At 43.3% G+C, this 23,086-nt stretch overlaps 2 protein-coding genes across 2 annotated transcripts; one reads left to right on the top strand and one right to left on the bottom strand.

The window, feature by feature from the left end:
* Nucleotides 1–447: 447 nt before the first annotated feature.
* On the top strand, nt 448–7,528 carry LOC120055468 (sodium/potassium-transporting ATPase subunit beta-3-like). The gene is made up of 7 exons (XM_039003328.1): nt 448–632; nt 2,735–2,863; nt 3,483–3,581; nt 4,625–4,818; nt 5,431–5,481; nt 6,899–6,985; nt 7,325–7,528. The coding sequence occupies exons 1-7, from the start codon at nt 515–517 to the stop codon at nt 7,490–7,492; spliced, it is 846 nt and encodes a 281-aa protein (XP_038859256.1). The 5' UTR covers nt 448–514; the 3' UTR covers nt 7,493–7,528.
* A 4,553-nt stretch (nt 7,529–12,081) lies between these two features.
* LOC120055470 (rhodopsin kinase grk7a-like) lies at nt 12,082–22,140 on the bottom strand. Its single transcript, XM_039003329.1, has 4 exons — nt 21,544–22,140; nt 20,581–21,024; nt 12,911–13,191; nt 12,082–12,421 (listed from the first exon to the last, which is right to left on the bottom strand). Exons 1-4 carry the CDS (start codon nt 22,138–22,140, stop codon nt 12,082–12,084), a joined length of 1,662 nt encoding a protein of 553 aa, XP_038859257.1.
* Nucleotides 22,141–23,086: the final 946 nt, after the last annotated feature.

Here is a 23,086-nt window from a genome sequence, read left to right on the forward strand (position 1 = left end):
TTCCATGTAGTCTGACTGAATAGGCTCCATGTTAGGTGTGCTAGGCTACCACAGCCGGAATTCATGAATAGCCTATTACTGTATGGAAAGCATAGGCCTATCATTGTCATCATCATAATCTCCAGATATTTCCAGTTTGCATCTTATTTGTTAGGTACACCATATACTCAAATTTTCTCAGGTCATGATAAATGGATAAATCCAGCGTTATTAGAGCGTTTTCGTTTAGTGTCTATGCTATCTAGGTTACTCTGTCCAAGCCGCTCTTTTATCATGACTATTTTACTGTAGCCGCAGCGCTTTGAGTAGCGGAGAGAGGCTGCCGCTAGTGGCAGAAAACGTCACAGATTTTTCAACAAAAAAAAATCAACAAGAGCATCATTGCTTCACTGTGCCGCCCATTCCATTCCAACAATTGACCCAACCACATACGCCTACATCCCTGATTTCGCCACATACCATTGCCCGGTGTTCCTCGTATTTTTTAAGAAAAAGGCATCCCCAAATTTCCACAATGGCAAGTAATGAAGACAAACCGGTGGCGAAAGAGGATGAGAATGCTGGAAGCTGGAAAGATTCTATCTTCAACCCAAGGACCGGAGAGTTTTGTGGGCGCACAGCGAAGAGCTGGGGTAAGAAAACCTGGACCGGGGCTGGGGCATAGCCCACTGTCGAAAACATTTTATTTTATTTGTATTAATATAATTGCAGGCTATTCGATTTGGATGTGCATATTGTCACAGCCTAATATCGGATAGTAATATGATATTCTATCCACCCATTCATTCATGGTCTCTATCATTGCGATGCAATGGTGGCCTGATAGTGTGACAATGATTCTATTTCTGTCTCGTTGGTTTTGAAGCATCATATTGTCAGCCTCATGATGTGTGTGTGCGCGCGCGTGTACGTGTGTGCATGTTGCGTGTGTGACACCTTGTACATTTCAGCACTGATTAGCTCAAGACAGATGAATGAGACTAGCCCACCTTTAAGCATAATAATTAGAAACCAAACCCAGTGTATTTCCATTGAGACCACAAATAGACATATAGTCTACAACTCAAATACACGGTTTATGATATATAAAGTGAGCTATACCTTGTCTAGGTCTTCTTCGGTAACCCCCCAATTTGGAATTATAAACGATATGCAAATTATATTAATTCAGATTAGATCATACATTAAATGAATGTGCCCTTTTCAGAACACTTTGATCAGAAATCATCACTATCTGCCCTGTAGTGTATCGTACTACATCAGTAGTATGCAACAAAAAAAACTGCAGTGTGTGGTGTGTGTGCACGTGTATGTGCATGTGAATCCTCTGGAACAGACCAATTCATGGCTAACAACCAGCTAGCATGATTATGTGAAGACCTTGATGTTAAATCCTTCACCGGTGTTACTAGTGAGATACACCACTGACACACACAGAAAATATGAAAGTATTCGCATTTATGGAATTTATCCCATCAATTTACACCAGTAATCTATGGTTACTTTGTAGATGGTGAGCAAGCTCGGCTAAATCTATGCGAGCTAGCAGCTAGCATTAAGACCCTGTATGGTGCTGTGCAGTGGGATGCTCCTCTCCTCTCTCACGCTGTCACAACACCTACGCTGCATGGCGTGCCGACATTAGCACGCTTGTCAAGGTCAAATGGGTTTCCCCCTTGATCAAGATGCAGGTGCATGATGGGAATGTGTTGTAGGAGAGTGGAGGGAGGGGGAGGTAGGACAGGGCAGGCAAATCTTTTGGAATCCTCCATTCTCTGCGGGTTATACGAGAGGTGTGGGCTGTAGGCCTAGTGTGTGGTGAACAACCTGCTTGTCTGTTTGCATCGTAGGCCCAGTTCTTATGTTATAGCCCATGTCGTTCAATGGATTCATATGAATTGCTTACATCCATTATAACATTATATGGTCTCTGCAATAGACATTAATATGCATTAACATACATTACAGTTATGCAGGATTTGAATTATGTACCAATTCTTGGGGATGGGCTGGATCGAAATACACTGAGTATACCAAACATTAGGACTACTATACCCTGTTCAAAGGCACTACATCTTTTGTCTTGCCCATTCACCCTCTGAATGGCACACATACACAATCCGTGTCTCAATTGTCTCGAAGGCTTAAAAATCCTTCTTGAACTTGTCTCCTCCCCTTCATCTACACTGATTGAAGTGGATTTAACAAGTGACATCAATAAGGAATCATAGCTTTCCCCTGGATTCACCTGGTCAATATCTGTCATGGGAAGATGTTTTGTATAGTCAGGGGATATTTCTAAAGCTTATGGGTTGCTCAATGCCCAGCACCTAGCACCCATGGGCAGCCCTGTCATTTGATAAGGCTTCAGACTTGGACCTCTCAGTCAAAATGCTAGGCTGTTCTGTCATCTCTGATCATTCTGCCTATCGTCATAAGAAAACAAAATGCGTACCTTTGCTCAACAAAATGTCGAGGCTGGAAATTGGTCCTCATCTATCCTTTCCTACCTATCCAGTTATTCACATGGAAAGCTGTCCTTATTGAAACGACTAACGTTTACATGGATGAATGACCTAAATACACGTTGATATGCTAATATGGCAGAGGCAGTTCACCAAACGACCCTTGTCTGATCAGGTGTGTAGACCTAGCTTTTAGCTCGGAGGGCTAACATAGTCTGGAATCGTGCTAATCTCTCTCTCTCGATCAATCTCTCTCTTTCTCTCTACAGGCCTCATTCTCCTGTTCTACCTGGTGTTCTATGCGTTCCTGGCTGGGATGTTCGTCCTCACCATATGGGTCATGCTGCTGACACTGGACGACTATGTGCCAAAGTACCGCGACCGGGTGCCACACCCAGGTGAGTAGCACCACAGGGAGATGATTTATTCAATCAATCAATCAACCAACTAACCAATAAATCAACCAATCAGTCAATTTGGTCAGATCGACAGGTGATTTATTATTGGGACATTTGTTGCGTACGAGGTCATTCTGAGGGAAAACGGAACTGAAATATCCAAGAATTGTTGTATTTTGTGGATTTGAGCACAAGCTTTGTCGGTTAAGGACAGGTAGTTAGCATTTTTTTTATCCTGAGAATCCTGTGGACTACGATTGGTCAATATTGCCCAGCACTATACAGCCACTGTTGAATGATGAGATTTCTGGTTTGACCTGTAATAGTAATGGCCAAACTCTTTATATACTGTCTGTTTGGCAACGCTTTATTTAAAGGGTACCGATATAAGGATGTGTTATGTATTGGTTATGAATGTGGTATGTATGGGTTATGAATGTGTTATGTATGGGTTATGAAACCCTAATGTTGGTATCCTTTAAATTAAGGGTTACTGTATGTTTCTGAGTTTACCACACAACATTGGTGACCCTGATTTCTTTGTTAGTAGATTTAACTATATTTTACCAGGTATTTTTCATGAAGGTAGTCGTCTCATACTGTACTCTCTGTTTCTTAGGGTTGGTCATCCGGCCCAAGCAATTGGACATGCTGTTTAACAGATCCCAACCTCTCCAGTTTGCCCCGTATGTCCAGACCTTAGAGTCTTTCCTGCAACGTGAGTATGGTTTTTGTTGTCTCCTTGCAAAATCTGTGCCCTTTTCTCTCTCTCTAACTTGCCTTCTTTTTTCTCTCTCTTTCTTTCTCTCCTTTTTCTCTCTTTCTTTCTCTCTTTGTACTTTTCAATAATGCTTTATTGGCATATCTATGAAATACAATGTTGCGTTATGGGTCGTTCCAAAAAAAAAAGAGTGCCTTTTGAGCCCCTTTGACATTTTAAGTAGAACTTGTGCACACATTTTGAAAACTTAATAAATAAACTTAATAAATTCAATAATATGAATAAAGACTTTATAAAGTGCCCAAATTCAGCATTTTGACATCCTCTAGGAGGATTTTAACCCACTTAATCCCAACATTTCTCCATCATTGTAAAGCCGTAGTTATTTTGTTGCTTTGACAAAGTCATTTCTGAAGATGATTATTTCTTTAATGTGATTAGGGATTCATTTCAAGGAAAAAAAAAACAATCTTTCCCTCATTTTACGGTCTTCCCTGTTACGTGACCTGACCTCACATTTCAATATGGTGAAACTATTCCTTTTTAAATATTATTTTCAAAAGAAACATTAAACATTAAAATAGTCAAACCATAGTGTAAAAGCAGCTGGTTCCTGTTGCCCTTAGATAGACAGGCTCTAAATATTTTCACAATCCCACATAACAAGCTACTGTATATTTCCACACTATGAGGTTGGAATGATACTGTGAAATTGTGAAAATGATGATAATGCCCTTTTTGTGTAAGATCTGTTTGAAAAGACTGCCTTAAATTACAGCCTGTTTTAGCGGAATGGAGTTATGGCCTGCCTGGTGACATCACCAGACGGTAAATTAGTTAATAAACTCAGCAAAAAAATAAAGTCCCTTTTTCAGGTTATTGAAATGTAACATCCAATCAAAATCTTGCCCGATCATTCAAAATTCACCAGACCTCCAAGGGAGGTGTGACATTGATGTGATTTTGGAGGTATGGCAACACGAGACTAATAGACCAATAATAAAAAGTCATACAAGTCTGTCATTATCGTTTTTTCTCAGATTACAATGACACGGAGCAGGAGAGGAATGTGGCGTGCGCGGCGGGGGGCTACTTTGAGCAGGAGGGCGAGGTGGGCGAGCAGAGGAAGGCGTGTCAGTTCAAGAGGAGCGATTTGAGCCTCTGCTCCGGCCTGTCCGACTCCACGTTCGGTTACACTGAGGGGAGACCCTGTGTCCTCCTCAAAATGAATAGGGTACCTCCTCCTTTCCCTCTTCTCTTTGGATACATATTTGTGTCCCAATTCTCATTCTTTCCAAAGTGTGTACTTGCACACTCCCCGTCATCTAAAAGCATTGGATTGGTTTAAGCGTTGGATGGATGGAGTTTCCACCATTGTTCAATCCATTACAGGGAAGTGCACATTTTGGGAAAATGGTAGATAATTGGGATGAAGCGAATACTCACTAGATGCATGTCATTGACTTGATTACACTCCTCTCCTGATGAAGTGCACATTGGATAAGTGCAGACCCAATTCAATTCAGGGCAGTGCTGTGTAGTTCACCAGTCCTAATTCAAATACATTGTTCACGGACACATTCACAAGAGCCTTGCATGTATCAGTAGACGACATTAGCCAATGGTGGATTTCTCTCCTCCTCAATCTAGTTATTCCCATTTGCTTCTCTTTGTTACCATTCTCTATTATTATGTTTTGCTGTCCTTTTCACCCTCTCCTTATATATGTCTCTATCCCATTGGATTGCTCAGAGTAGACCACATTGATAATAATGATTTAAATCAGCCGATTGTGTGACTGCGGCTCTCTGATTTGTTGATTGGTTAATTGGTGTTCCGTTCACAGATCATTGGGCTGAAGCCGCGCGGCGATCCCTATGTCAACTGCACAGCAAAGGTAAGTGTCATCATGATTTCAGTATGTGTGTTTTTGTCTGTGTTTGAAGATAGTCATATACTCTGGTTACCTTTATATCATTTTTTTGTTATTCATTCTTTATGTTGACATTTGTGTCTTCTTTTTTCCTGATTTGGTTTGATTTTGTTTTTCTGCGTGCTTCCAGTTGAAGCTTTAGGGTAAGCTTAGCGATGTGGAAGTGTGTATGTTTATACAGTATGCAAGTTACTACCTTGTGGAAATAACTTACATTGTACGAGCAACTTACAGGGTTGTTTTGTTGTCTCCCCCCCTTTTTTAAGTGCTCTATTGTGTTATCGGCTTGATTTTCGAGTTGCTTTTGCTTCTTTTGGTCCTGTTTGATGCAGCGTACCAACATTATATTAGGAACCTTTTAGAACCTACCAGTGTTATTATACGAACTGATTGACTCTGATCTCTCATGGATGCCAGAAAGAGTAGGTGTTGCTTAATGTAAAAGCTGATGGTTTTACATTACAGTGAATGCAGCTTTAGGAATATATCAAAAATCTTTGATAATATATTATTCTTGCATACTCATATGAACTTGTGTAGATCTGAAAAGATTTGATAGGTGTGCGCAATATGGCAAAGTTGACACACAACATATCAGAGGGCTATTACCAGGGGTGAAAGTAAGCCGGTCTGGTACAGAGTACCGGCAAATTAAATAGTGCAGGTACGGTGTACCGGTTAAACATGAGCCTATCACAATAATTAATACAAAGATGGCACGAAAACTGTAGGTTATTACACAATAATGTATCATTACCACTTGTCAGCCACACTCGAAAATGCGCTGTGGTTCGACATGAACACTAACATTTTGCGAAAGCAGAGAAGACTGGCCAGGACTGAGATGCCCACAGACAGCAGTGGACGCATCAATCAATTCTGGCTTCAAGTGTGCCTAATGTAATGACAACTGTTGAATGTGATTAGCCTACACTTTTCAGTGTTTTAATAGATGCTGGAACTATTTAGGCAAGTGGACAAACATGTAGCCTACTTTTTGTGAAGATAATTTGTTTGACAATCAGATGAAAACATCATGACTGGTTGTCTTCTTGCCCCATTGAAAGGTAAATACATTTTGACAGTTAAATGACATGTCTGAACTATTAGGCTCATTAAAAAAAAATGTGTGCATGCGCTACATAGGAGGTCCCATACCGGGAATAAATAAATCTACTTTCACCGCTGCATTTTATCTACCGATGCAAGAATTTGGAAGACCATTGGATGGACGTATGGTTCATTCAGCTGTTCTATCCAACCCTTTCAGATCTATATGAAGTCCCAACAGTCGACATGGGATAGGATACACATAGTCTTGCTCTTCTATCATTTTTCTGTGTTGACTATTGTTCTTTCTCTTCCTCCTTTGCCTCTTCAGAGGGACACCCCCATACAGATGCAGTACTTCCCTAGTGAGGGGCGCTTCGATAAAATGTATTTCCCTTACTACGGCAATAAGCTTCATGTAAGTTTGGGTGAAAGGTCAATGTTTATCCATTTCTGTCTTGTCGTACCGGTTGGTGCTATATCGGAAAGCATTATTATACAATGATGCAAGAATTTGGAAGACCGTTGGATGAACAACAACAGTCTTTGTTGGTCAATTATCATTTTTTCCCCTTCCACTCCTTTGCCACTCTTTTCTTTACCACCCTATGACACTCTTACTGTGTGTCTCACCCTCCCTCCTTTTGGCCCTGCCTTCCACCTCTCTTTATCCCTCTCTCCCCTCTCCTTTCTCTCTTTCTACTCCCATTCTCTCTCCCCACCTCTCTACCCCCCCCCCCCCATTCTCTGTCTGTAGGAGAGGTATGTGCAGCCCCTGGTTGCGGTTAAGCTGTTGCTGAACAAGGACGACTACAACACAGAGCTGACCATCGAATGCCGGATCGAAGGGTCTGACTTGCGCAACAACGACGATCGAGACAAGTTCCTGGGCCGTGTCACCTTCCGAATCACAGTCAAAGAGTAGGGAGTAGCGAGGAGGAGGCTAGTGTGGAGAAATGTGGTTCTGACCTTCCCCGGACGATTCCTATTAGAATAAAATGGGCCTAATTCCAAACCAATCCCTCCACCGTTGCTCCATATCCTAGGCGAGGGACATTCAAATCTGGTATTTTTCATACTGCCTTGGTAGTTCATTGACTGGCCAGATAGTCTACTTATCTGGTGTTACAGGTCAGTCTCTGGTTAGGTGTGATAGGGAAAGCTTAAAAAACAGCAGTGCTGTGAACCCTGAATCCTGGATTTGAATAACTTTCTTTTAGGTTCTTGTTGACGCGATCTTGTATTTCTGATAGGGTTGGATATGTGTAAGCATAGCAAGAGTGCTAGATGGAGCAAGTATCATATAATAGAGGATACCATTCCTTTTAGATCTACAGTACGTCACACCCAAAACGGGCCTAGAATAGTGCCTAGTGGTAGGGGGTGAGAGATCGGTTTGGGATTGGGTCAAAGAAGGATAGGGCAGTGATGTCATCAATTTTTAACTACTGTATCTCCTGGAAAAAACGGTAATCCTGCCAAATTCAATGGAACATCTAGTTCCCTTGTTTGCTTCTATGTTTACTATAGTATGGCATCATCTTTTTCCTATCCTTCATTATCTCATTCTAGCAGGAGTCTTTCACGACTCACCAACCTAATGGCCATCGTTCCCTTCTATTAGTCGGCTTTTGTTGTCTGACCCAGTGCTCTAGTGTTGATCTCGGATCAGAGCTTATTTTCTATTCCCAATGGTTTAGATTGGAGCTTAGATGTGGTGAACTGAACCTAGATCCATGCTTAGTGCCATGGGTTGGATCAACAGTCCGGAGTCAGCCTCAATCTGTATTCCACTTTCATCCATCCACTGCCAATACAATCATGTTTACAGTTGACCCTCTCACCAACAATTATTCCTCAAAATCACATAGGGACCACTAAATCATGAGGTCAAAGACAGTTGAACACTGTCAAACCGAGATGACCTCAACAATTAAATGTCTTTGAGAACCCTTTTCCTCTTGGGACCACATTTTGAACTTCAAACTTATAATAGGGAACTGTAGATAAGTATGTGTGGTGTGGTCTGAACACAACCCAGTCTTGTGCCGTCTGTCTGTCCGGCTGCATGTCTACGTGTCTGTTTACTTCACCCCTTACCTCGCCACTGTAATAGCCATTGTTTGGTGAGCGTTTGGATGCAAAGTGGCTGCTGCGCAACGCCCAGGTGGGTGCTATACATCGATGGTGGATGAGGGGGAGTTATCCTACCACACGTACACACACGTACACACCACATCACTTATACGTGCCTCACGCACGCACACACCACCCCAACACACAACACACACACACGCAATGTAAAGCGCTTGGAGACCTGTGAGAAAGCGCTGTGTAAATGCAATCCATTGTATCTATGTACTGTATAGCCTTGTATGTATATGTACCTATCTTTGGGTCTGAATGCTTGTCTGTTTGTCTATATATTCTCTCTTCTACTCTCTACCGTCTGTGTCTGCCTTTCTCAATGTATATATTGAATGGATTCACACTGTATTTTTTTTCTGTCACAGAACACAATGTCTGAGCACTGTAAAGAAATCATTTAAACAAATATTTACAGGATGTGATCATATTCAAAGCTATGTTTATACAGTCTGAAATGGAACCTACATCTTGAAGGAACAACTTCATATGCAGGATGCCTTAAGACCTGTGCAACAATTATGAATTAAAAGGTGATTTGGGAGAAGAAAAAAATCGAACCTGTGGTCCACTTAAGTGTGGTTATTTATTGATTGTCCAGGTGCAAGTAACATGTGATATTCTACTTTTACCACAAGAGGGCAGCAGCATTAAGACAGAGATGTGTCGACTGAAGATTCCTTCCTTGCTTGCTGGAAGGAATCTTGCGATGGTGCCACCCAGTGGTGATATTTAGCATAGTAGTAACCTAATGGTTTGCTCTCAGGCGATAATTGTGTTTAATCACCCATTTTCACGAGTAGTAGATCATATGCATCAGCTTCAATTAAAGGAGCTTGGTTGGCAATTAGATAATTACTTTGATTACCATAAGTAATTTACCTTAAACAAACGGTGATATAGAGGAATACATTAATTGAAGGGGCTTGCTGAGAGAAATATGATGTTTCTTGCTTGCTATTGATTCCAGTCATCGTGACACTGTTTGTATGGATATTGGAGCAAACTAATATGTTCAGAACCTTACACATAAACCAGCACTTGCTAGCTCTATTGGCTACATGTTTAGCCAAGGTATTACACTACTTATATAGTAGGCCTATGTTCAAAGGCTGATGCAGGAATGTGATTACAACATAGAACATCAGGAAAAATAGGATATTGGTTTGGGGATAAGTACATTTCAATCTTGGAGGATAATGTCATGATCAGAAAAGCTTGAATTTGTAATGAATCAGGAAAATCCCCGCGACAGGCAATGGCGATACAATGTTGAACTCTACAACAGTTTGAGGCACTGTCCTTCACCATTAATAGCTGTCAATACCTGAGTCCCGCTCCTTAACAGATAATCTCTCTGCTTTTAGCTCTAGTTGCTTCTTCTACCTTTGTCACTCCCTTAACGGTCCTTAAGCCCCGCCCTTGGAATATCGTCTCTGCAGTAAGGGAGCGAAATGCCGCACTGGGGTAAATGTCAGGGATGTCCCCTCCACCCATTCTGTTTCACTCAAAAACGAATAAAAAACACACTGTTTTCTCTTTATACATCTCTTGCTCTGCTTCCTCTCCCACTCTTTCTTTTCTTTTCCATGTCTCTTTCACCCTGTGCTTACTCCCCTCCAGTAGTCTATTGATTTGGTCGCCTAAACAAATCTCAGGGTTGAGCTCTATTTTCCCCACCTATCCTTTTCAGTAGCTAAATGTCATTTTGTAATGCATTTATTTTGGGGCTCCCAAGTGGTGCAGCGGTCTAATGCACTGTATCTCAGTGCTAGAGGTGTCACTACAGACCCTGGTTTGATTCCAAGCTCTATCACAACCGGCCGTGATTGGGAGTACCATAGGGTGGTGCACAAGTCGTCCGGGTTAGGGTTGACCACCGCAGGTAGTAAGAAAAAACACAAGCTGTAAAAGACACATCTTTTTTTAATTCAAATAATTCAAGATTCAAGCAAGTCCCTGATAAATGTCTGACATTCCTACAGTAGCATATGTAATGTTTTTCTCTCATATTATATTTACAAGTATATTTATATTCATAGTATAATTAACACATTTACTGTAAAAACATAATACTGGTCAAGATCTGGAAAGTTTGTCAATTTAAAGTTATATGAAATAAGTCTTGAGACAAGACAAAAGGGAAATGTGATTTTTTTTGAACGTTTTGAAGGCTAGCTAGCAAACTAGATTCTAACTTGAGATTTGTACATATATCTCGAACTTCAGACAAATCACATCAATGGAAGCAATGTTCTAGTTAAAGTTGCACACACATATCTCAGGGAGGAAGAAAGCCCTAAAAATTCACATTTTGGGGGTGCTGGTACAAGAACACATTGCTGGCCTAGCCCAACTCCTCTAAATGTTCAACTTTCTCTCTCCTCACAAACCAGGGCATAGAACCTTCCCAAACACAAGAGTTGAGCATTCTTCCAGTCCTGACTTGCACCTAATCTGTGGATTTCTCCCTTCTCAGTGCATAAATATACATATTTATATTCATATACAACACCGTTTTAAAATAAAACTAGATGCTGGACTGTGAAGTCCATCTGCTTGGAAATGTAGTGATTGACTTCACTGGGTTTAAAGGTGAAGAGTCACTGTAGGTAAGTAAATGTTACCTCCACCACATTTCATTTGAAATAATTTATGTTGGTAGAAATGATACTTTATTTGCTTTTGATTGCTTCCAGGTGAAATTTGTAATAAGGTGATGTGTCCCAAAAAAGTTATCACCTCTGCCTTTAGAGAGGCAAAAGGAATGTAGGGGGGTGGGGGGAGCGGAAGAAAAACGTAGCCGTATCAAATAAAATTAATGCACCACAATCAAGGACGAGATCCCAACCATATTCCTGAACTAATTAATTCAGCATATCGTGCTCCATTGTGGCCAATGCCTAGGTTTGAGGGCTAGCACTGCTGTCTGCATATGCTAATCTTTCTGGTGCAGGTTGTATGTAACCAGAGGCCTGTATTTATCCATTAATCATATAATGTTTTTGTATCCACAATATTAATGTGTTGTATTTTACTCTTAGCGACCCCTGTTGGCCAGGAGGGCACTACTACATCATGTGAAACATCTGGGAGTAGCTGCAATCTGAAGAGACAATACCAATCTTGGTAAAGCCACCTTTTACAGTCCTATTTGCTCTGCAGCTCAGGGAACATTTGGCTACTAAAATCAATGGCAACCAACCCGTTCCAGGGAAGGATACCTCCTCTCTCTCTCCTGCTGCTCTCCTCCCTTGTAAAATAATTTTTGTGTGTAATTTTTTGTTGTTGTAATTTTACAGAACATGAGCGAATCAGTTGATGTGTTGGTGACATACTGGTATGTGTATATGTGCCAACTTTGGTTGCTCACAGCAGTGTGCATGTGCCAGACTTTCCCTCGTCGTCACCCCCCCCAGCGCACTCTTTCCTGTTGGGGTCATTGAGCTCGTCAAACAGTCCCGTTTCGATCATCTCCTGTTGCCATGGAATGGCCACGGCTCCCGTGCCAATCTCCTTGAAGAACTTCTCATCGTTGGCATCGAACACAATGCCCTTGATCTCAGAGAACTCAGCAATGTCGCCAGTGTCTTTGGCGTACACCACGTTGGGCTTGGGCACCCAAGGGGGGTCGATCAAACCAGCCTCCAGACGAGGGAAGTTGATGGCCTTGAACCACTCGTGTTTTCGGGGATCCTCGCCTCCTCCCCTGTAGAGGACAGAATTTTGACACTTCCGCATTAGGATCATACTGGCAGGTGAAGGCTAACTAGGCTTACTACACAGTTGACTAGTTGTTTTCAGAGTGCATTGGATAGTCTTGATTCTGCCTTTATCAATTGTAATGTAGGTAGTTGACTAATAACTGAGTTGAAAATCTATGTTGTATCAGCATGCAAGCATGTTTGCCATCAATAGGGTTGGGGTCAATTCCATTTAAATTCCTGTCAATTCAGGAAGTACACTGAAATTCCAATTCAATAAGGAACATTTGGAACTGGGAATTGAATGGAATTGAAAAGGAATGGCCAACCCTTGCCATCAAGCTAGCCAGCTAGCCGAAACACTATTATCCCAGCAATGGTGAGCTACCTGACTTGAAAGGGCTGTTTCTTCATAAATGACAACACCAGTAGAAAATAGAGAATTGTTATTATTGCAAATATTAGTCGTAGCCTGGACGGACCGATGCTCTTACTTGCAGCCCAGGCGTTCATCAGTCTTCTTCTTGAGGAACTCCTGGATGATGGCCTTGGTGGGCGCATCAAAGTTCTTGTGCTCCCATGGGGGTTCATCATTGATGATGCGACGCTGCACCTCCTCCTTCTCCACCTTCTGCTTCCCGGATTCGGGACCCTTGAATGGGGTGTAGGCGGCCACCATCTCGTAGATGCTGCAGCCCAGGGCCCACCAGTCCACGGACGTCCTATAGGGAACATCCTGTAGGATCTCAGGGGCCATGTACGCTCCGGTTCCAGCCTGGGGCGGGGTAGGGGAGGTAGGAGAGAGATTCAGGGAGTAGGGTAGAAAGATGAAGGAGACAATAAGAGGACAACTCATCATTGTACAGTATGTTTGAAATATACGTTTTAGTTTTAGTTTGGCACATTTTCTATACACACAGACAGACAGACACACACACACACATCTATATGGATAACCATGCACAATCATAGCATTACAAATGTGAGTAGTAATACATCCTGTGTACAAACCTGTGGTTTTGTACTGTGGAGCAGGGATCATCAACTTTTTCTTGACTAAAACATAATAATTTCAAACCTTGCTTTGTATACGATCACATGTATCTCTCTATTATGCGTGGGAATACTTGGGAACAGATTTCCAAAATTAAAATCACTTGGGGCTAATTTCCTGATGTTTTTACAGTCTTTTATGGCCAACAATGAACATAAAATAAAATAAAAATTATTTATTTATTTTTGCTTAGAAAACTTGGGGGGCCAAATAAAACCACCCGCGTGCCAAATTCGGCCTGCAGGACACCAGTTGGGGAACCCTGCTGTAGAGGATGATACCTTCAAAGTGTGCTTGCTACCACAGCCCTATAAATTAGATCTTTAGCATGATTTCAAGGTTTCTCCTTGTACACTTATTTAAGAGGAATGGACTTGCCACTCCCATTCTTAAGTTGACTATTGACCCGGGGCTTAAATGCTAAGCACGGTGAAAGCACCTCTCCAAAACATGGATTGCATTGGATTTTTCATTTCATCAGCTATGGAATACTCCCTGTGATTGGTCAAATCAAAGCCCTCCAAACACCTGATTGGTCCAGCCTTGACGCAGTGAGGACATTGGCCAAACATCTGGGGGAAACTTTGTCCTCTAATTCCTTTACTTTTTTGTAGATCCAAGGGCAATGGACAAGGGAGAGATCACCTTGCTTACTCCATTGAGTACCTTGGGTACTCTGAATGACCTTTTCAACTTTTACTGTAGTAAAATGTAAGTCTAAATCACTTTAAAACTGCCCAACAATGTGGATATGTATGCTTTTACATGAAACCCCACAGGCAAAGTTATTTTTTGGGGCTCACTAATACATAGTCAAGAAATAACAACGCTACACATACATTCTTTAATGTATGGTTTACCTGATTTCACCAGTCTGATCAGGGAACAGATTTGTGTAATGCCTGCTAAGTAAGAGGCTTAGAAGGCCAAAGCCAGCCAAGCCTCTGGGGGGTTAGCCACAGCTCCCTGGTCTGCCAAGAAGGACCAGAGAAGATCACTGGATAATGAGCTTACTGGGCTTCTATAGAGCCTGCAACTTACTCTTTGCCACTATTGACCTGCAGAGATGCCGCAATCTGTAAAACTCTCTAACGAATAATTTTACAGGAAAGCTAATGGTAGTTTGGTTCACATGATTGATACACGTACACACATCATCTTAGGAACTAGCACAGGAAAATGTCTTCCACATATGCACTTTTCATCAAGTATCAGTTAAACACCCAGGTACCAACACAATTATAACAATTAACACAATTAGCCTTGTCTACTCTGAATCACCTAGACAACTTTGCAGTATTTAGTTTTTTTATGTGTTATTTTTTACATTATTAGCCCAGAATGTTTTTGTGTTATTACATACAGCAGGGAATAACTTTTGGATATCAGAGCGGCGGTAACTCACCAGCATTACCAACATTACGACCAGGAATACGACTTTCCCGAATTGGATCCTTTGTCCAGGGCAGTTGAACTGATTCGGCAGGTAGCCTAATGGTTAGAGCGTTGGACTAGTAACCGAAAGATCGAATCCCCGAGCTGACAAGGTACAAATCTGTCATTCTGCCCCTGAACAAGGCAGTTAACCCACTGTTCACTGGATAGATGGCAGCATTCGCGCAAAACTGAAAGCGCAAACCACCACATTTAACCATGGCAAGTCACCATGGTGACTGGGAATATGGCCGAATACAAACAGTGTAGTTATTCCCTCCGCAAGGCAATCAAACAGGCAAATGTCAGTATAGAGACAAAGTGGAGTCGCAATTCAATGGCTCAGACACGAGACGTACGTGGCAGTCACTGACTACAAAGGGAAAACCAGCCATGTCGTGGACACCGACGTCTTGCTTCCGGACAAGCTAAACACTTTCTTTGCTTGCTTTGAGGATAACACAGTGCCACCGATGCAGCCCGCTATCAAGGACTGTGGGCTCTCCTTCTCCGTGGACAACGTGAGTAAGACATTTAAGCGTGTTAACCCTTGCAAGGCTGCTGACATCCCTAGTCGCGTCCTCAGAGCATGTGCAGACCAGCTGGCTGGAGTGTTTACCAACATATTCAATCTCTCCCTATCCCAGTCTGCTGTCCCCGCATGCTTCAAGATGTCCACCGTTGTTCCTGTACCCAAGAAAGCAAAGGTAACTGAACTAAATGACTATTGCCCCGTAGCACTCACTTCTGCCATCATGAAGTGCTTTGAGAGACTAGTCAAGCATCAAATCACCTCTACCTTAACTGCCACCCTAAACCCACTTCAATTTGCTTACCGCCCCAATAGATCCACAGACGATGCAATCCTGCCCTGTGCAACTGGGTCCTGGACTTCCTGACTTGCCGCCCTCAGATGGTGAAGGTAGGAAACAACAACTCCACTTCGCTGATCCTCAACGCAAGGGCCCCTGAAGATTGCGTGCTCAGCCCTCTCCTGTACTCCCTGTTCACCGATGACTGCATGGCAATGAACGCCTCAACTCAATCATCAAGTTTGCGACACAACAGTAGTAGGCCTGATTACCAACAACGTCGAGACAGCCTACAGGGAGGTGGTGAGGGCCCTGGGAGTGTGGTGTCAGGAAAATAATCTGTCACTCAACGTCAATAAAACAAAAGAGCTGATCGTGGACTTCAGGAAACAGCAGAGGGAGCACCCCCCTATCCACATTGATGGGACCGCAGTGGAGAAGGTGGAAAGCTTCAAGTTCCTTGGCGTACACATCACTGACAAACTGAAATGGTCCACCCACACAGACAGCGTGGTGAAGAAGGTGCCTAAAACCTTCACAAACCTTTACAGACGCAAAAACGAGAGAAACCTGTCGGGCTGTATCATTGCCTGGTATGGCAACTGCACCGCCCGCAACCGCAGGGCTCTCCAGAGGGTGCTGCGGTCTGCCCAACGCATCACTGGGGGCAAACTACCTGCCCTCCAGGACACCTACAGCACCCTATGTCACAGGAAGGCCAAAAAGATGATCAAGGACAACAACCACCCGAGCCAGTGCCTGTTCACCCTGCTATCATCCAGAAAGTGAGGTCAGTACAGGTGCATCAAAGCTGGGACTGAGAGACTCTCGGGCCATCAGACTGTTAAATAGCCATCAGTAGCACCTTAGAAACTGCTTCCCTATACTGTATATACATAGACTTGAAATCACTGGCCACTTAAATAATGGAACACTAGTCACTTTAATAATGTGTACATATTTAGCATTACTCATCTCATACGTATATACTGTATTCTATTCTACTCTATCTTTGTCTATGCTGCTCCGACATTGCTCATCCAAATATTTATATATTCTTAATTCCATTCTTTTGCTTTATATTTGTGTGTATTGTGTGTATTTTTTGTGAAATTGTTATATTTTACTTGTTAGATATTACTGCACTGTTGGAGCTAGAAACATAAGCACTTTGCTACACACCAATAACATCTGCTAAACACGTGTATGTGACCAATAACATTTGACTTGATTTGATTTGAAGAGCTGCTTCTAAACTATCTGTTTTTTTTGTTCTTTGACTTGCAAACTCCTGTACTGTGTCTTTGATTGGTCAGATTTTTGAATCCTGGTTTGTTGGGAAAACAGACATGTTCCATAGAGACCATTCTACATTCTCAATAGGCTACATAAGTATAGCCTATCTTTAAATAGCACAAAGGGGCTGTACACAAGTTTAGGCAGTACCTAAGGAGTTGAGGGGCTGGACAGAATGTACAGACATGTACACAAACGATCCCAGAATCCCCTTTTCACTGTTGAGATCAGGGTTTGTTGCAAGAGGACACCCCTTGACATATTCCCCGCCCAAACCAACCAAACCCCCAACTTGACTTTCAACGCAGTCACTCAGCCCCCAAAATGTTCATCCTATAATTGGCTGGGCTATAATAACCACTAAGGATCAAATGGATTATATAATGAAGGCAGAGTCTCCTCTTGGACAGATCCTTAACGATCCAGTAAGCCCTCTCTAGATTTACAGCAAATGCTTCAGAGACAGAGAGAGGGTCCAGATAGAATATAAATGGGGTCAAAAGTCACTAACCCTAACCCTGGCAGGACCCCATTTCCAGGGAAAACATATTTAGCCCCATCATCTAATAGCTCATCCAAGGCAGGTATTAAAATGGTCAAAAGCTCCAGCCATCCAAGTCATAGACTGTTCTCTCTGCTACTGCATGGCAAGCGGTACTGGTGCACCAAGTCTGGAACTAACAGGACCCTGAACAGCTTCTACCCCCAAGCCATAAGACTGCTACATAGTTAACCAAATACACTATATATACAAAAGTATGTGGACACACCTTCAAATGTGTGAGTTTGGCTATTTCATCCACACAGTTGCTGACAGGTATATAAAATCGACCACACAGCCATGCAGTCTCCATATACAAACATTGTCAGTAGATTGGCCTTACTGAAGAGCTCAGTGACTTTCAACGTGGCACCGTCATAGGATGGCACCTTTCAGTTTGTCAAATTTCTGCCCTGCTAGAGCTGCCAGGGTTTACTGTAAGTGCTGTTACTGTAAAGTGGAAACGTCTTGGAGCAACAATGGCTTGGCCGCGAAGTGGTAGGCCCCACAAGCTCACAGAACGGGAACGTTGAGTGCTGAAGCGCCTAGCGCGTAAAAATCGTCTGTCCTCGGTTGCAACACTCATTACCGAGTTCCAAACTGCAACGTCAGCAGAAGAACTGTTCATCGGGAGCTTCATGAAATGGGTTTCCATGGCCGACTAGCTGCACACAGGCCAAGGACTACCATATGCAATGCCAAGCATCGGCTGGAGTGCTGTAATGCTCACTGCCATTGGATTCTGGAGCAGTGGAAAGGCATTTTCTGGAGTGATGAAACATTTCATGGTTCGGGCTTGGCCCCTTAGTTCCAGTGAAGGGAAATCTTAACTCTACTGCATACAATGACATTCTAGACGATTTTGTGCTTTGGGGAAGGCCCTTTCCTGATTCAGCATGACAATGCCCTCGTGCACAAAGTGAGGTCCATACAGAAATGTTTTTTTCAAGATCGGTGTGGAAGAACTTGATTGTCCTTCACAGAGCCCTGACCTCAACCCCATCAAACACCTTTGGGATGAATTGGAACGCTGACTGTGAGCCAGGCCTAATCACCCAACATCAGTGCCTGACCTCACTAATGCTCTTGTGGCTTGTGGCTGAATGGAAGCAAGTCCCCGCAGCAACGTTCCAACATCTAGTGGAAAGCCTTCCCAGAAGAGTGAAGGCTGTTATAGCAGCAAAGGGGGGACCAACTCCATATTAATGCCCATGATTTTGGAATGAGATGTTTGACGAGCAGGTGTCCACATACTTTTGGTCATGTCGTGTAGCTACCCGGGTTATCTGCATAGACCTTTATTGAACTAACTCTTTGCACATACGCTGCTGCTACTGTCTATTATCTATCCTGTTGCCTAGTTACTTTATCCCTACCTATACACTGAGTGTACAAAACATTATGGACATCTTCCTAATATTGAGTTGCATCCCCCCCAACCCCATTTGTCCTCAGAACAGCTCCAATTTGTCGAGGCACATAATCTACAAGGTGTTGAAAGCATTCCACAGGGATGCGGGCCCATGTTGACTCCAATGTTGAGCGTGAAAACCCCAGAAGTGTTGCAGTTCTTGACACAAACCGGTGCACCTAGCACCTACTACCATACCCAGTTACAAAGACACTTAAATATTTTGTCTTGCCCATTCACCCTCTGAATGGCACACATACACAGTCCATGTCTCAATTGTCTTAAGTCTTAAAAATCCTTCTTTAACTTGTCTCCACTGATTGAAGTGGATTTAACAAGTTACATCAATATGGGATCATAGCTTTCACCTGGATTCTCCTGGTCAGTCTATATCATGGAAAGAGCAGGTGCCCTTAAGGTTTTGAACACTCACTGTATGTACATATCAACCTCAATTACCTTGTATAAATGCACATCGACTCTGCTAACCTGTGTATATAGGCAAGTTATCTTTACTCATTGTGTATTTATTCGTCGTAATATCATTTTTTCTATTCCTTTTCTATTTTCTCTCTGCATTGTTTGTGAATGGCTCGTCTGTAAGCATTTCACTGTTAGTCTACACCTGTTGTTTATGAAGCATGCGAGAAATACACTTTGATTTGATTTGACAATACCATGGTCTTATCATAAACTCACCCACTCCCTCTCCCTAATTTACTGCTCATCCTTTTAGTGAGACATAGCGTGTCGCTTCTGATCACATATGAAAACTTTAGCCTGACTTTTAAATTAAAGCTGTGGCTGACATGTCAGTAAGACATCATTGACAATTCATCAGAAGTCCTTTGCAAATACATTAGAAGCTACAGACATGTTAACCATTGAAATTGTCTAGAAGAAAAAGAAACGCACACCTATTTAGGCGAGGTGCTGGCTAGCGGAGTAGAAAACTTGAAAATAAAGGAGAGGGAACTCTAGGAGCTCAGATGCAAAAATGTAATATCCAACGTTTCGACAGCCAAGCTGTCTTCATCAGGGTATAATGATGAGTAATAATGATACCCTGATGAAGACAGCTTGGTTGTCATTTTTCTGCAACCTTGCTATCAGATCGCAATCGTAAAGGAACCTTTCACGTCTTCAACTCTCTGTCTTATTGCCTTCATTGTCATGACATTCTCATCATCTCTTCATTCTCCGAAACACAACCCAACCTGCTTCTTAACACAGCGCGCATCCAACCCGGAAGCCAGCCGCACCAATGTGTCAGAGGAAACACTGTACACCTAGTGACCTGGTCAGCATGCACTGCGCCCGGCCTGCCACAGGAGTCGCTAGTGCGCGATGAGACAAGGATATCCCTACTGGCCAAACCCTCCCTAACCCGGACGACGCTAGGCCAATTGTGCGTCTCCCCATGGACCTCCCGGTCGCGGCCGGCTGTGACAGAGCCTGGGCTCGAACCCAGAGTCTCTGGTGGCACAGCTAGCACTGCGATGCAGTGCCTTAGACCACTGCGCCACCCGGGAGGCCTCGTGCTACCGACTTTTGATAGTTTCCCATTGTCACAGTCAACTACAAGTTCTTAGAAAATCCAACTTCAACAGGCTTACCTTCTGGGAGATGGTCTTTCCGGCGGGCAGCTCCACGGCCAAACCCAGATCAGAGAGTCGGCACTGGCCAAAGCTGTCCAGCAGCACGTTCTCTGGCTTCATGTCACGGTATATGATATCCATTTCATGCAGATGAAGGATGCCTGTGCAGATCTGTGCTGTGTAGTATATGATACGTGGCATCTCGATACCCTTGGTCTTCTCACTGACGTAATAGATGTGGTACCTGAGGTCACCGCCGTTCATCAGAGTCATGACAAGGCACAGATGGGTCTTGGTGTCGTAGGCGTAGGCCAGGTTGACAAGGAACAGGCTGTTGACCTTTTCCAGGATCTGCTTCTCCAGCAGGGCCATCTTCTCACCATGTTTCTTCTTCAGGCGTTTCTTGCACAGCTTCTTGGAGGCGTACATCTGGCCTGTGTTTTTCACCTGTACGGCACATACCTGGACAGAGGGAGGCCATGGGTTAAGAGGACTCCTGAATACCTCAGCAAAGCTCCCTAAGGGTTGTATAAATGGCACCTCATGACACTAAGCTTTGATACTGCCCCTGTGCTCTAACAAGGAGACATTTAGTTTTTATTGACAATTCTCATCTTTCGGAACAACTCGATAATGATACAACCTTGAAAGTATGCATAGAAGAGTAAGGTGTGATGAAACTGATAAAAAATTCAGATCTGTGGATCAACTTTCAGAGAGAGAGATTAGTTCTTTGCAAAGACAAACTGAGGTGCTAACTGAGGTGTATTTTGTACTAATAGACACTGTATCAGTGAAACTATGGGAAAGACTACATTGGATTAATCGTTTATTTTGTGCATAGTTCTTGTGTGCATTTTCCTGTTGTCACAAAGGTTTTACATATTCATTAAATAGATAATATTGCCGATAAATATTACTGACACATTTTGCACATGTCGCCAAGACATGCTGCTAGTCTATTGGTTTGTACATGCTTACCTCTCCGAAACCTCCCTTGCCCAGAGTTCTGAACTCGTAGAAGGTTTTATCAGTGATGGGCTGCTTCTCGTACTCCTTCCACTGCAGAAATTTGTCAAAGAAGGGGCTAGTTTGGTAATCCGTGAAGGGTTTGCCTTTCAGAAACTCCCGTGTGGCTTCCTTCACCTTAACATTGATCACTTCATCAAAGTCATTGTCCGTCACTGCCTTGCACTTGTCGGCTACTTCCGCAGTGAGGTAGGTCAGGAAGTTCTTGGAGGCGTCCTTGCAGAACTTGTTTATCATGTTTATCCTCTGCTTGTCCTTGTCAGCGCCTTCCGCCAGATCCCAGTCATTCAGCTCGTCCAGGAACTCAGCGGCATTGATGTACTCTGGGGTAGCAGTCAGGAACTGCCGGAAGAACTTCTTGCCGATCGGCTGCCTCTCGCAGAGCGACTCAAAGTTCTTATCCACAGTTTCCCTGATGGCGGCACACTGCTCGGCCTTAGGCAGTGACAGACTTCGGCGACGCTTTTTCATCTCCTTGTCGTCGCCACCCTGCGCTTTCAGGTAGGCCGTGTTGGCCACCAGGTTATCCAATCCCCCCATGTCACACATCTTGGCGGCTTTGTCTGATCTGTCCCACCGACGCGACTGGGTTCTTCAGCGGTTCCTTCGGATCCCTTGCTCGGTGCAGTGGGCTTCTGAGTGTGCGTGTCTGTGTGCGTGTCTGTGTGGGTGTGCGACTCACTCCAAAGCCAGGGTGTGAATGAGCGACTACACCACACGTACCTGCAGACCTAAGACACACTGACACACCCAGTAATTACTCATTCAGAATTAAATACCTGGGAGGGATTTTGACTTAAGGATATTTGTGTGGTCTATTTGTAGATGCTGGTCACGGAAAGGGAATCGTAAGAAGGTTCTCTCCTAAGAGGCTTTATGGCTCTCTATATTTGGCCCGTTGTCGACCTGTGACTTGCGGGGCCCATTGAGTTCTGTTGACTAAAAACTAAGGGCGAGATGATGTGAAGAAAGAAGAAGATCTGTCTGCACACACTCATACACACAAACAACACACATACTCACTCACACATCCCTCATCCACATGCCCTTTTGTTTTCCACAAACCAACATTTATTGAAAACAAGGGAGGGATCAAGAGTTGTAAGTAGAGTAGAGTATACAATGGCCTTGCAAAGAACCAGGTCAACAAAGGTAGCTCTCTTGACTTTTTCTCTCTCTGTCTCCCAGTATCAGCAGTTCACTTCAGAGAGCTTACTCGTAATCTGATTGCCTCTCCTTCCTCCCCACCGCTCTCTCTCTCTCTCTCTTTCTCTCTCTCTCTCTCTCTCACGCGCACGCACGCACGCACGCACGCACGCACGCACGCACGCACGCACGCACGCACGCACGCACGCACACACGCACACACACACACACACACACACACACACACACACACACACACACACACATACAATTATTTGCATCTGTTTTCTTAAAACTCCTCACATAGTTTAAAACATTCTAAATGTTCTATTTATCTCATAATATAGCT

Source organism: Salvelinus namaycush, chromosome 11 (assembly GCF_016432855.1).
Source record: "Salvelinus namaycush isolate Seneca chromosome 11, SaNama_1.0, whole genome shotgun sequence".
NCBI lineage: Eukaryota > Metazoa > Chordata > Actinopteri > Salmoniformes > Salmonidae > Salvelinus > Salvelinus namaycush.

Coding starts and splice junctions, on each gene's coding strand:
- LOC120055470 (XM_039003329.1), bottom strand. CDS start 22,140: ATGTGTGACATGGGGGGATTGGATAACCTGGTGGCCAACACGGCCTAC. Junction 13,192..20,580: donor GAAAGACCATCTCCCAGAAG/GTAAGCCTGTTG, acceptor ACCCCGCCCCAG/GCTGGAACCGGAGCGTACAT. Junction 12,422..12,910: donor GATGAACGCCTGGGCTGCAA/GTAAGAGCATCG, acceptor TGTCCTCTACAG/GGGAGGAGGCGAGGATCCCC.
- LOC120055468 (XM_039003328.1), top strand. CDS start 515: ATGGCAAGTAATGAAGACAAACCGGTGGCGAAAGAGGATGAGAATGCT. Junction 2,864..3,482: donor CGACCGGGTGCCACACCCAG/GTGAGTAGCACC, acceptor TCTGTTTCTTAG/GGTTGGTCATCCGGCCCAAG. Junction 6,986..7,324: donor ACTACGGCAATAAGCTTCAT/GTAAGTTTGGGT, acceptor CTCTGTCTGTAG/GAGAGGTATGTGCAGCCCCT.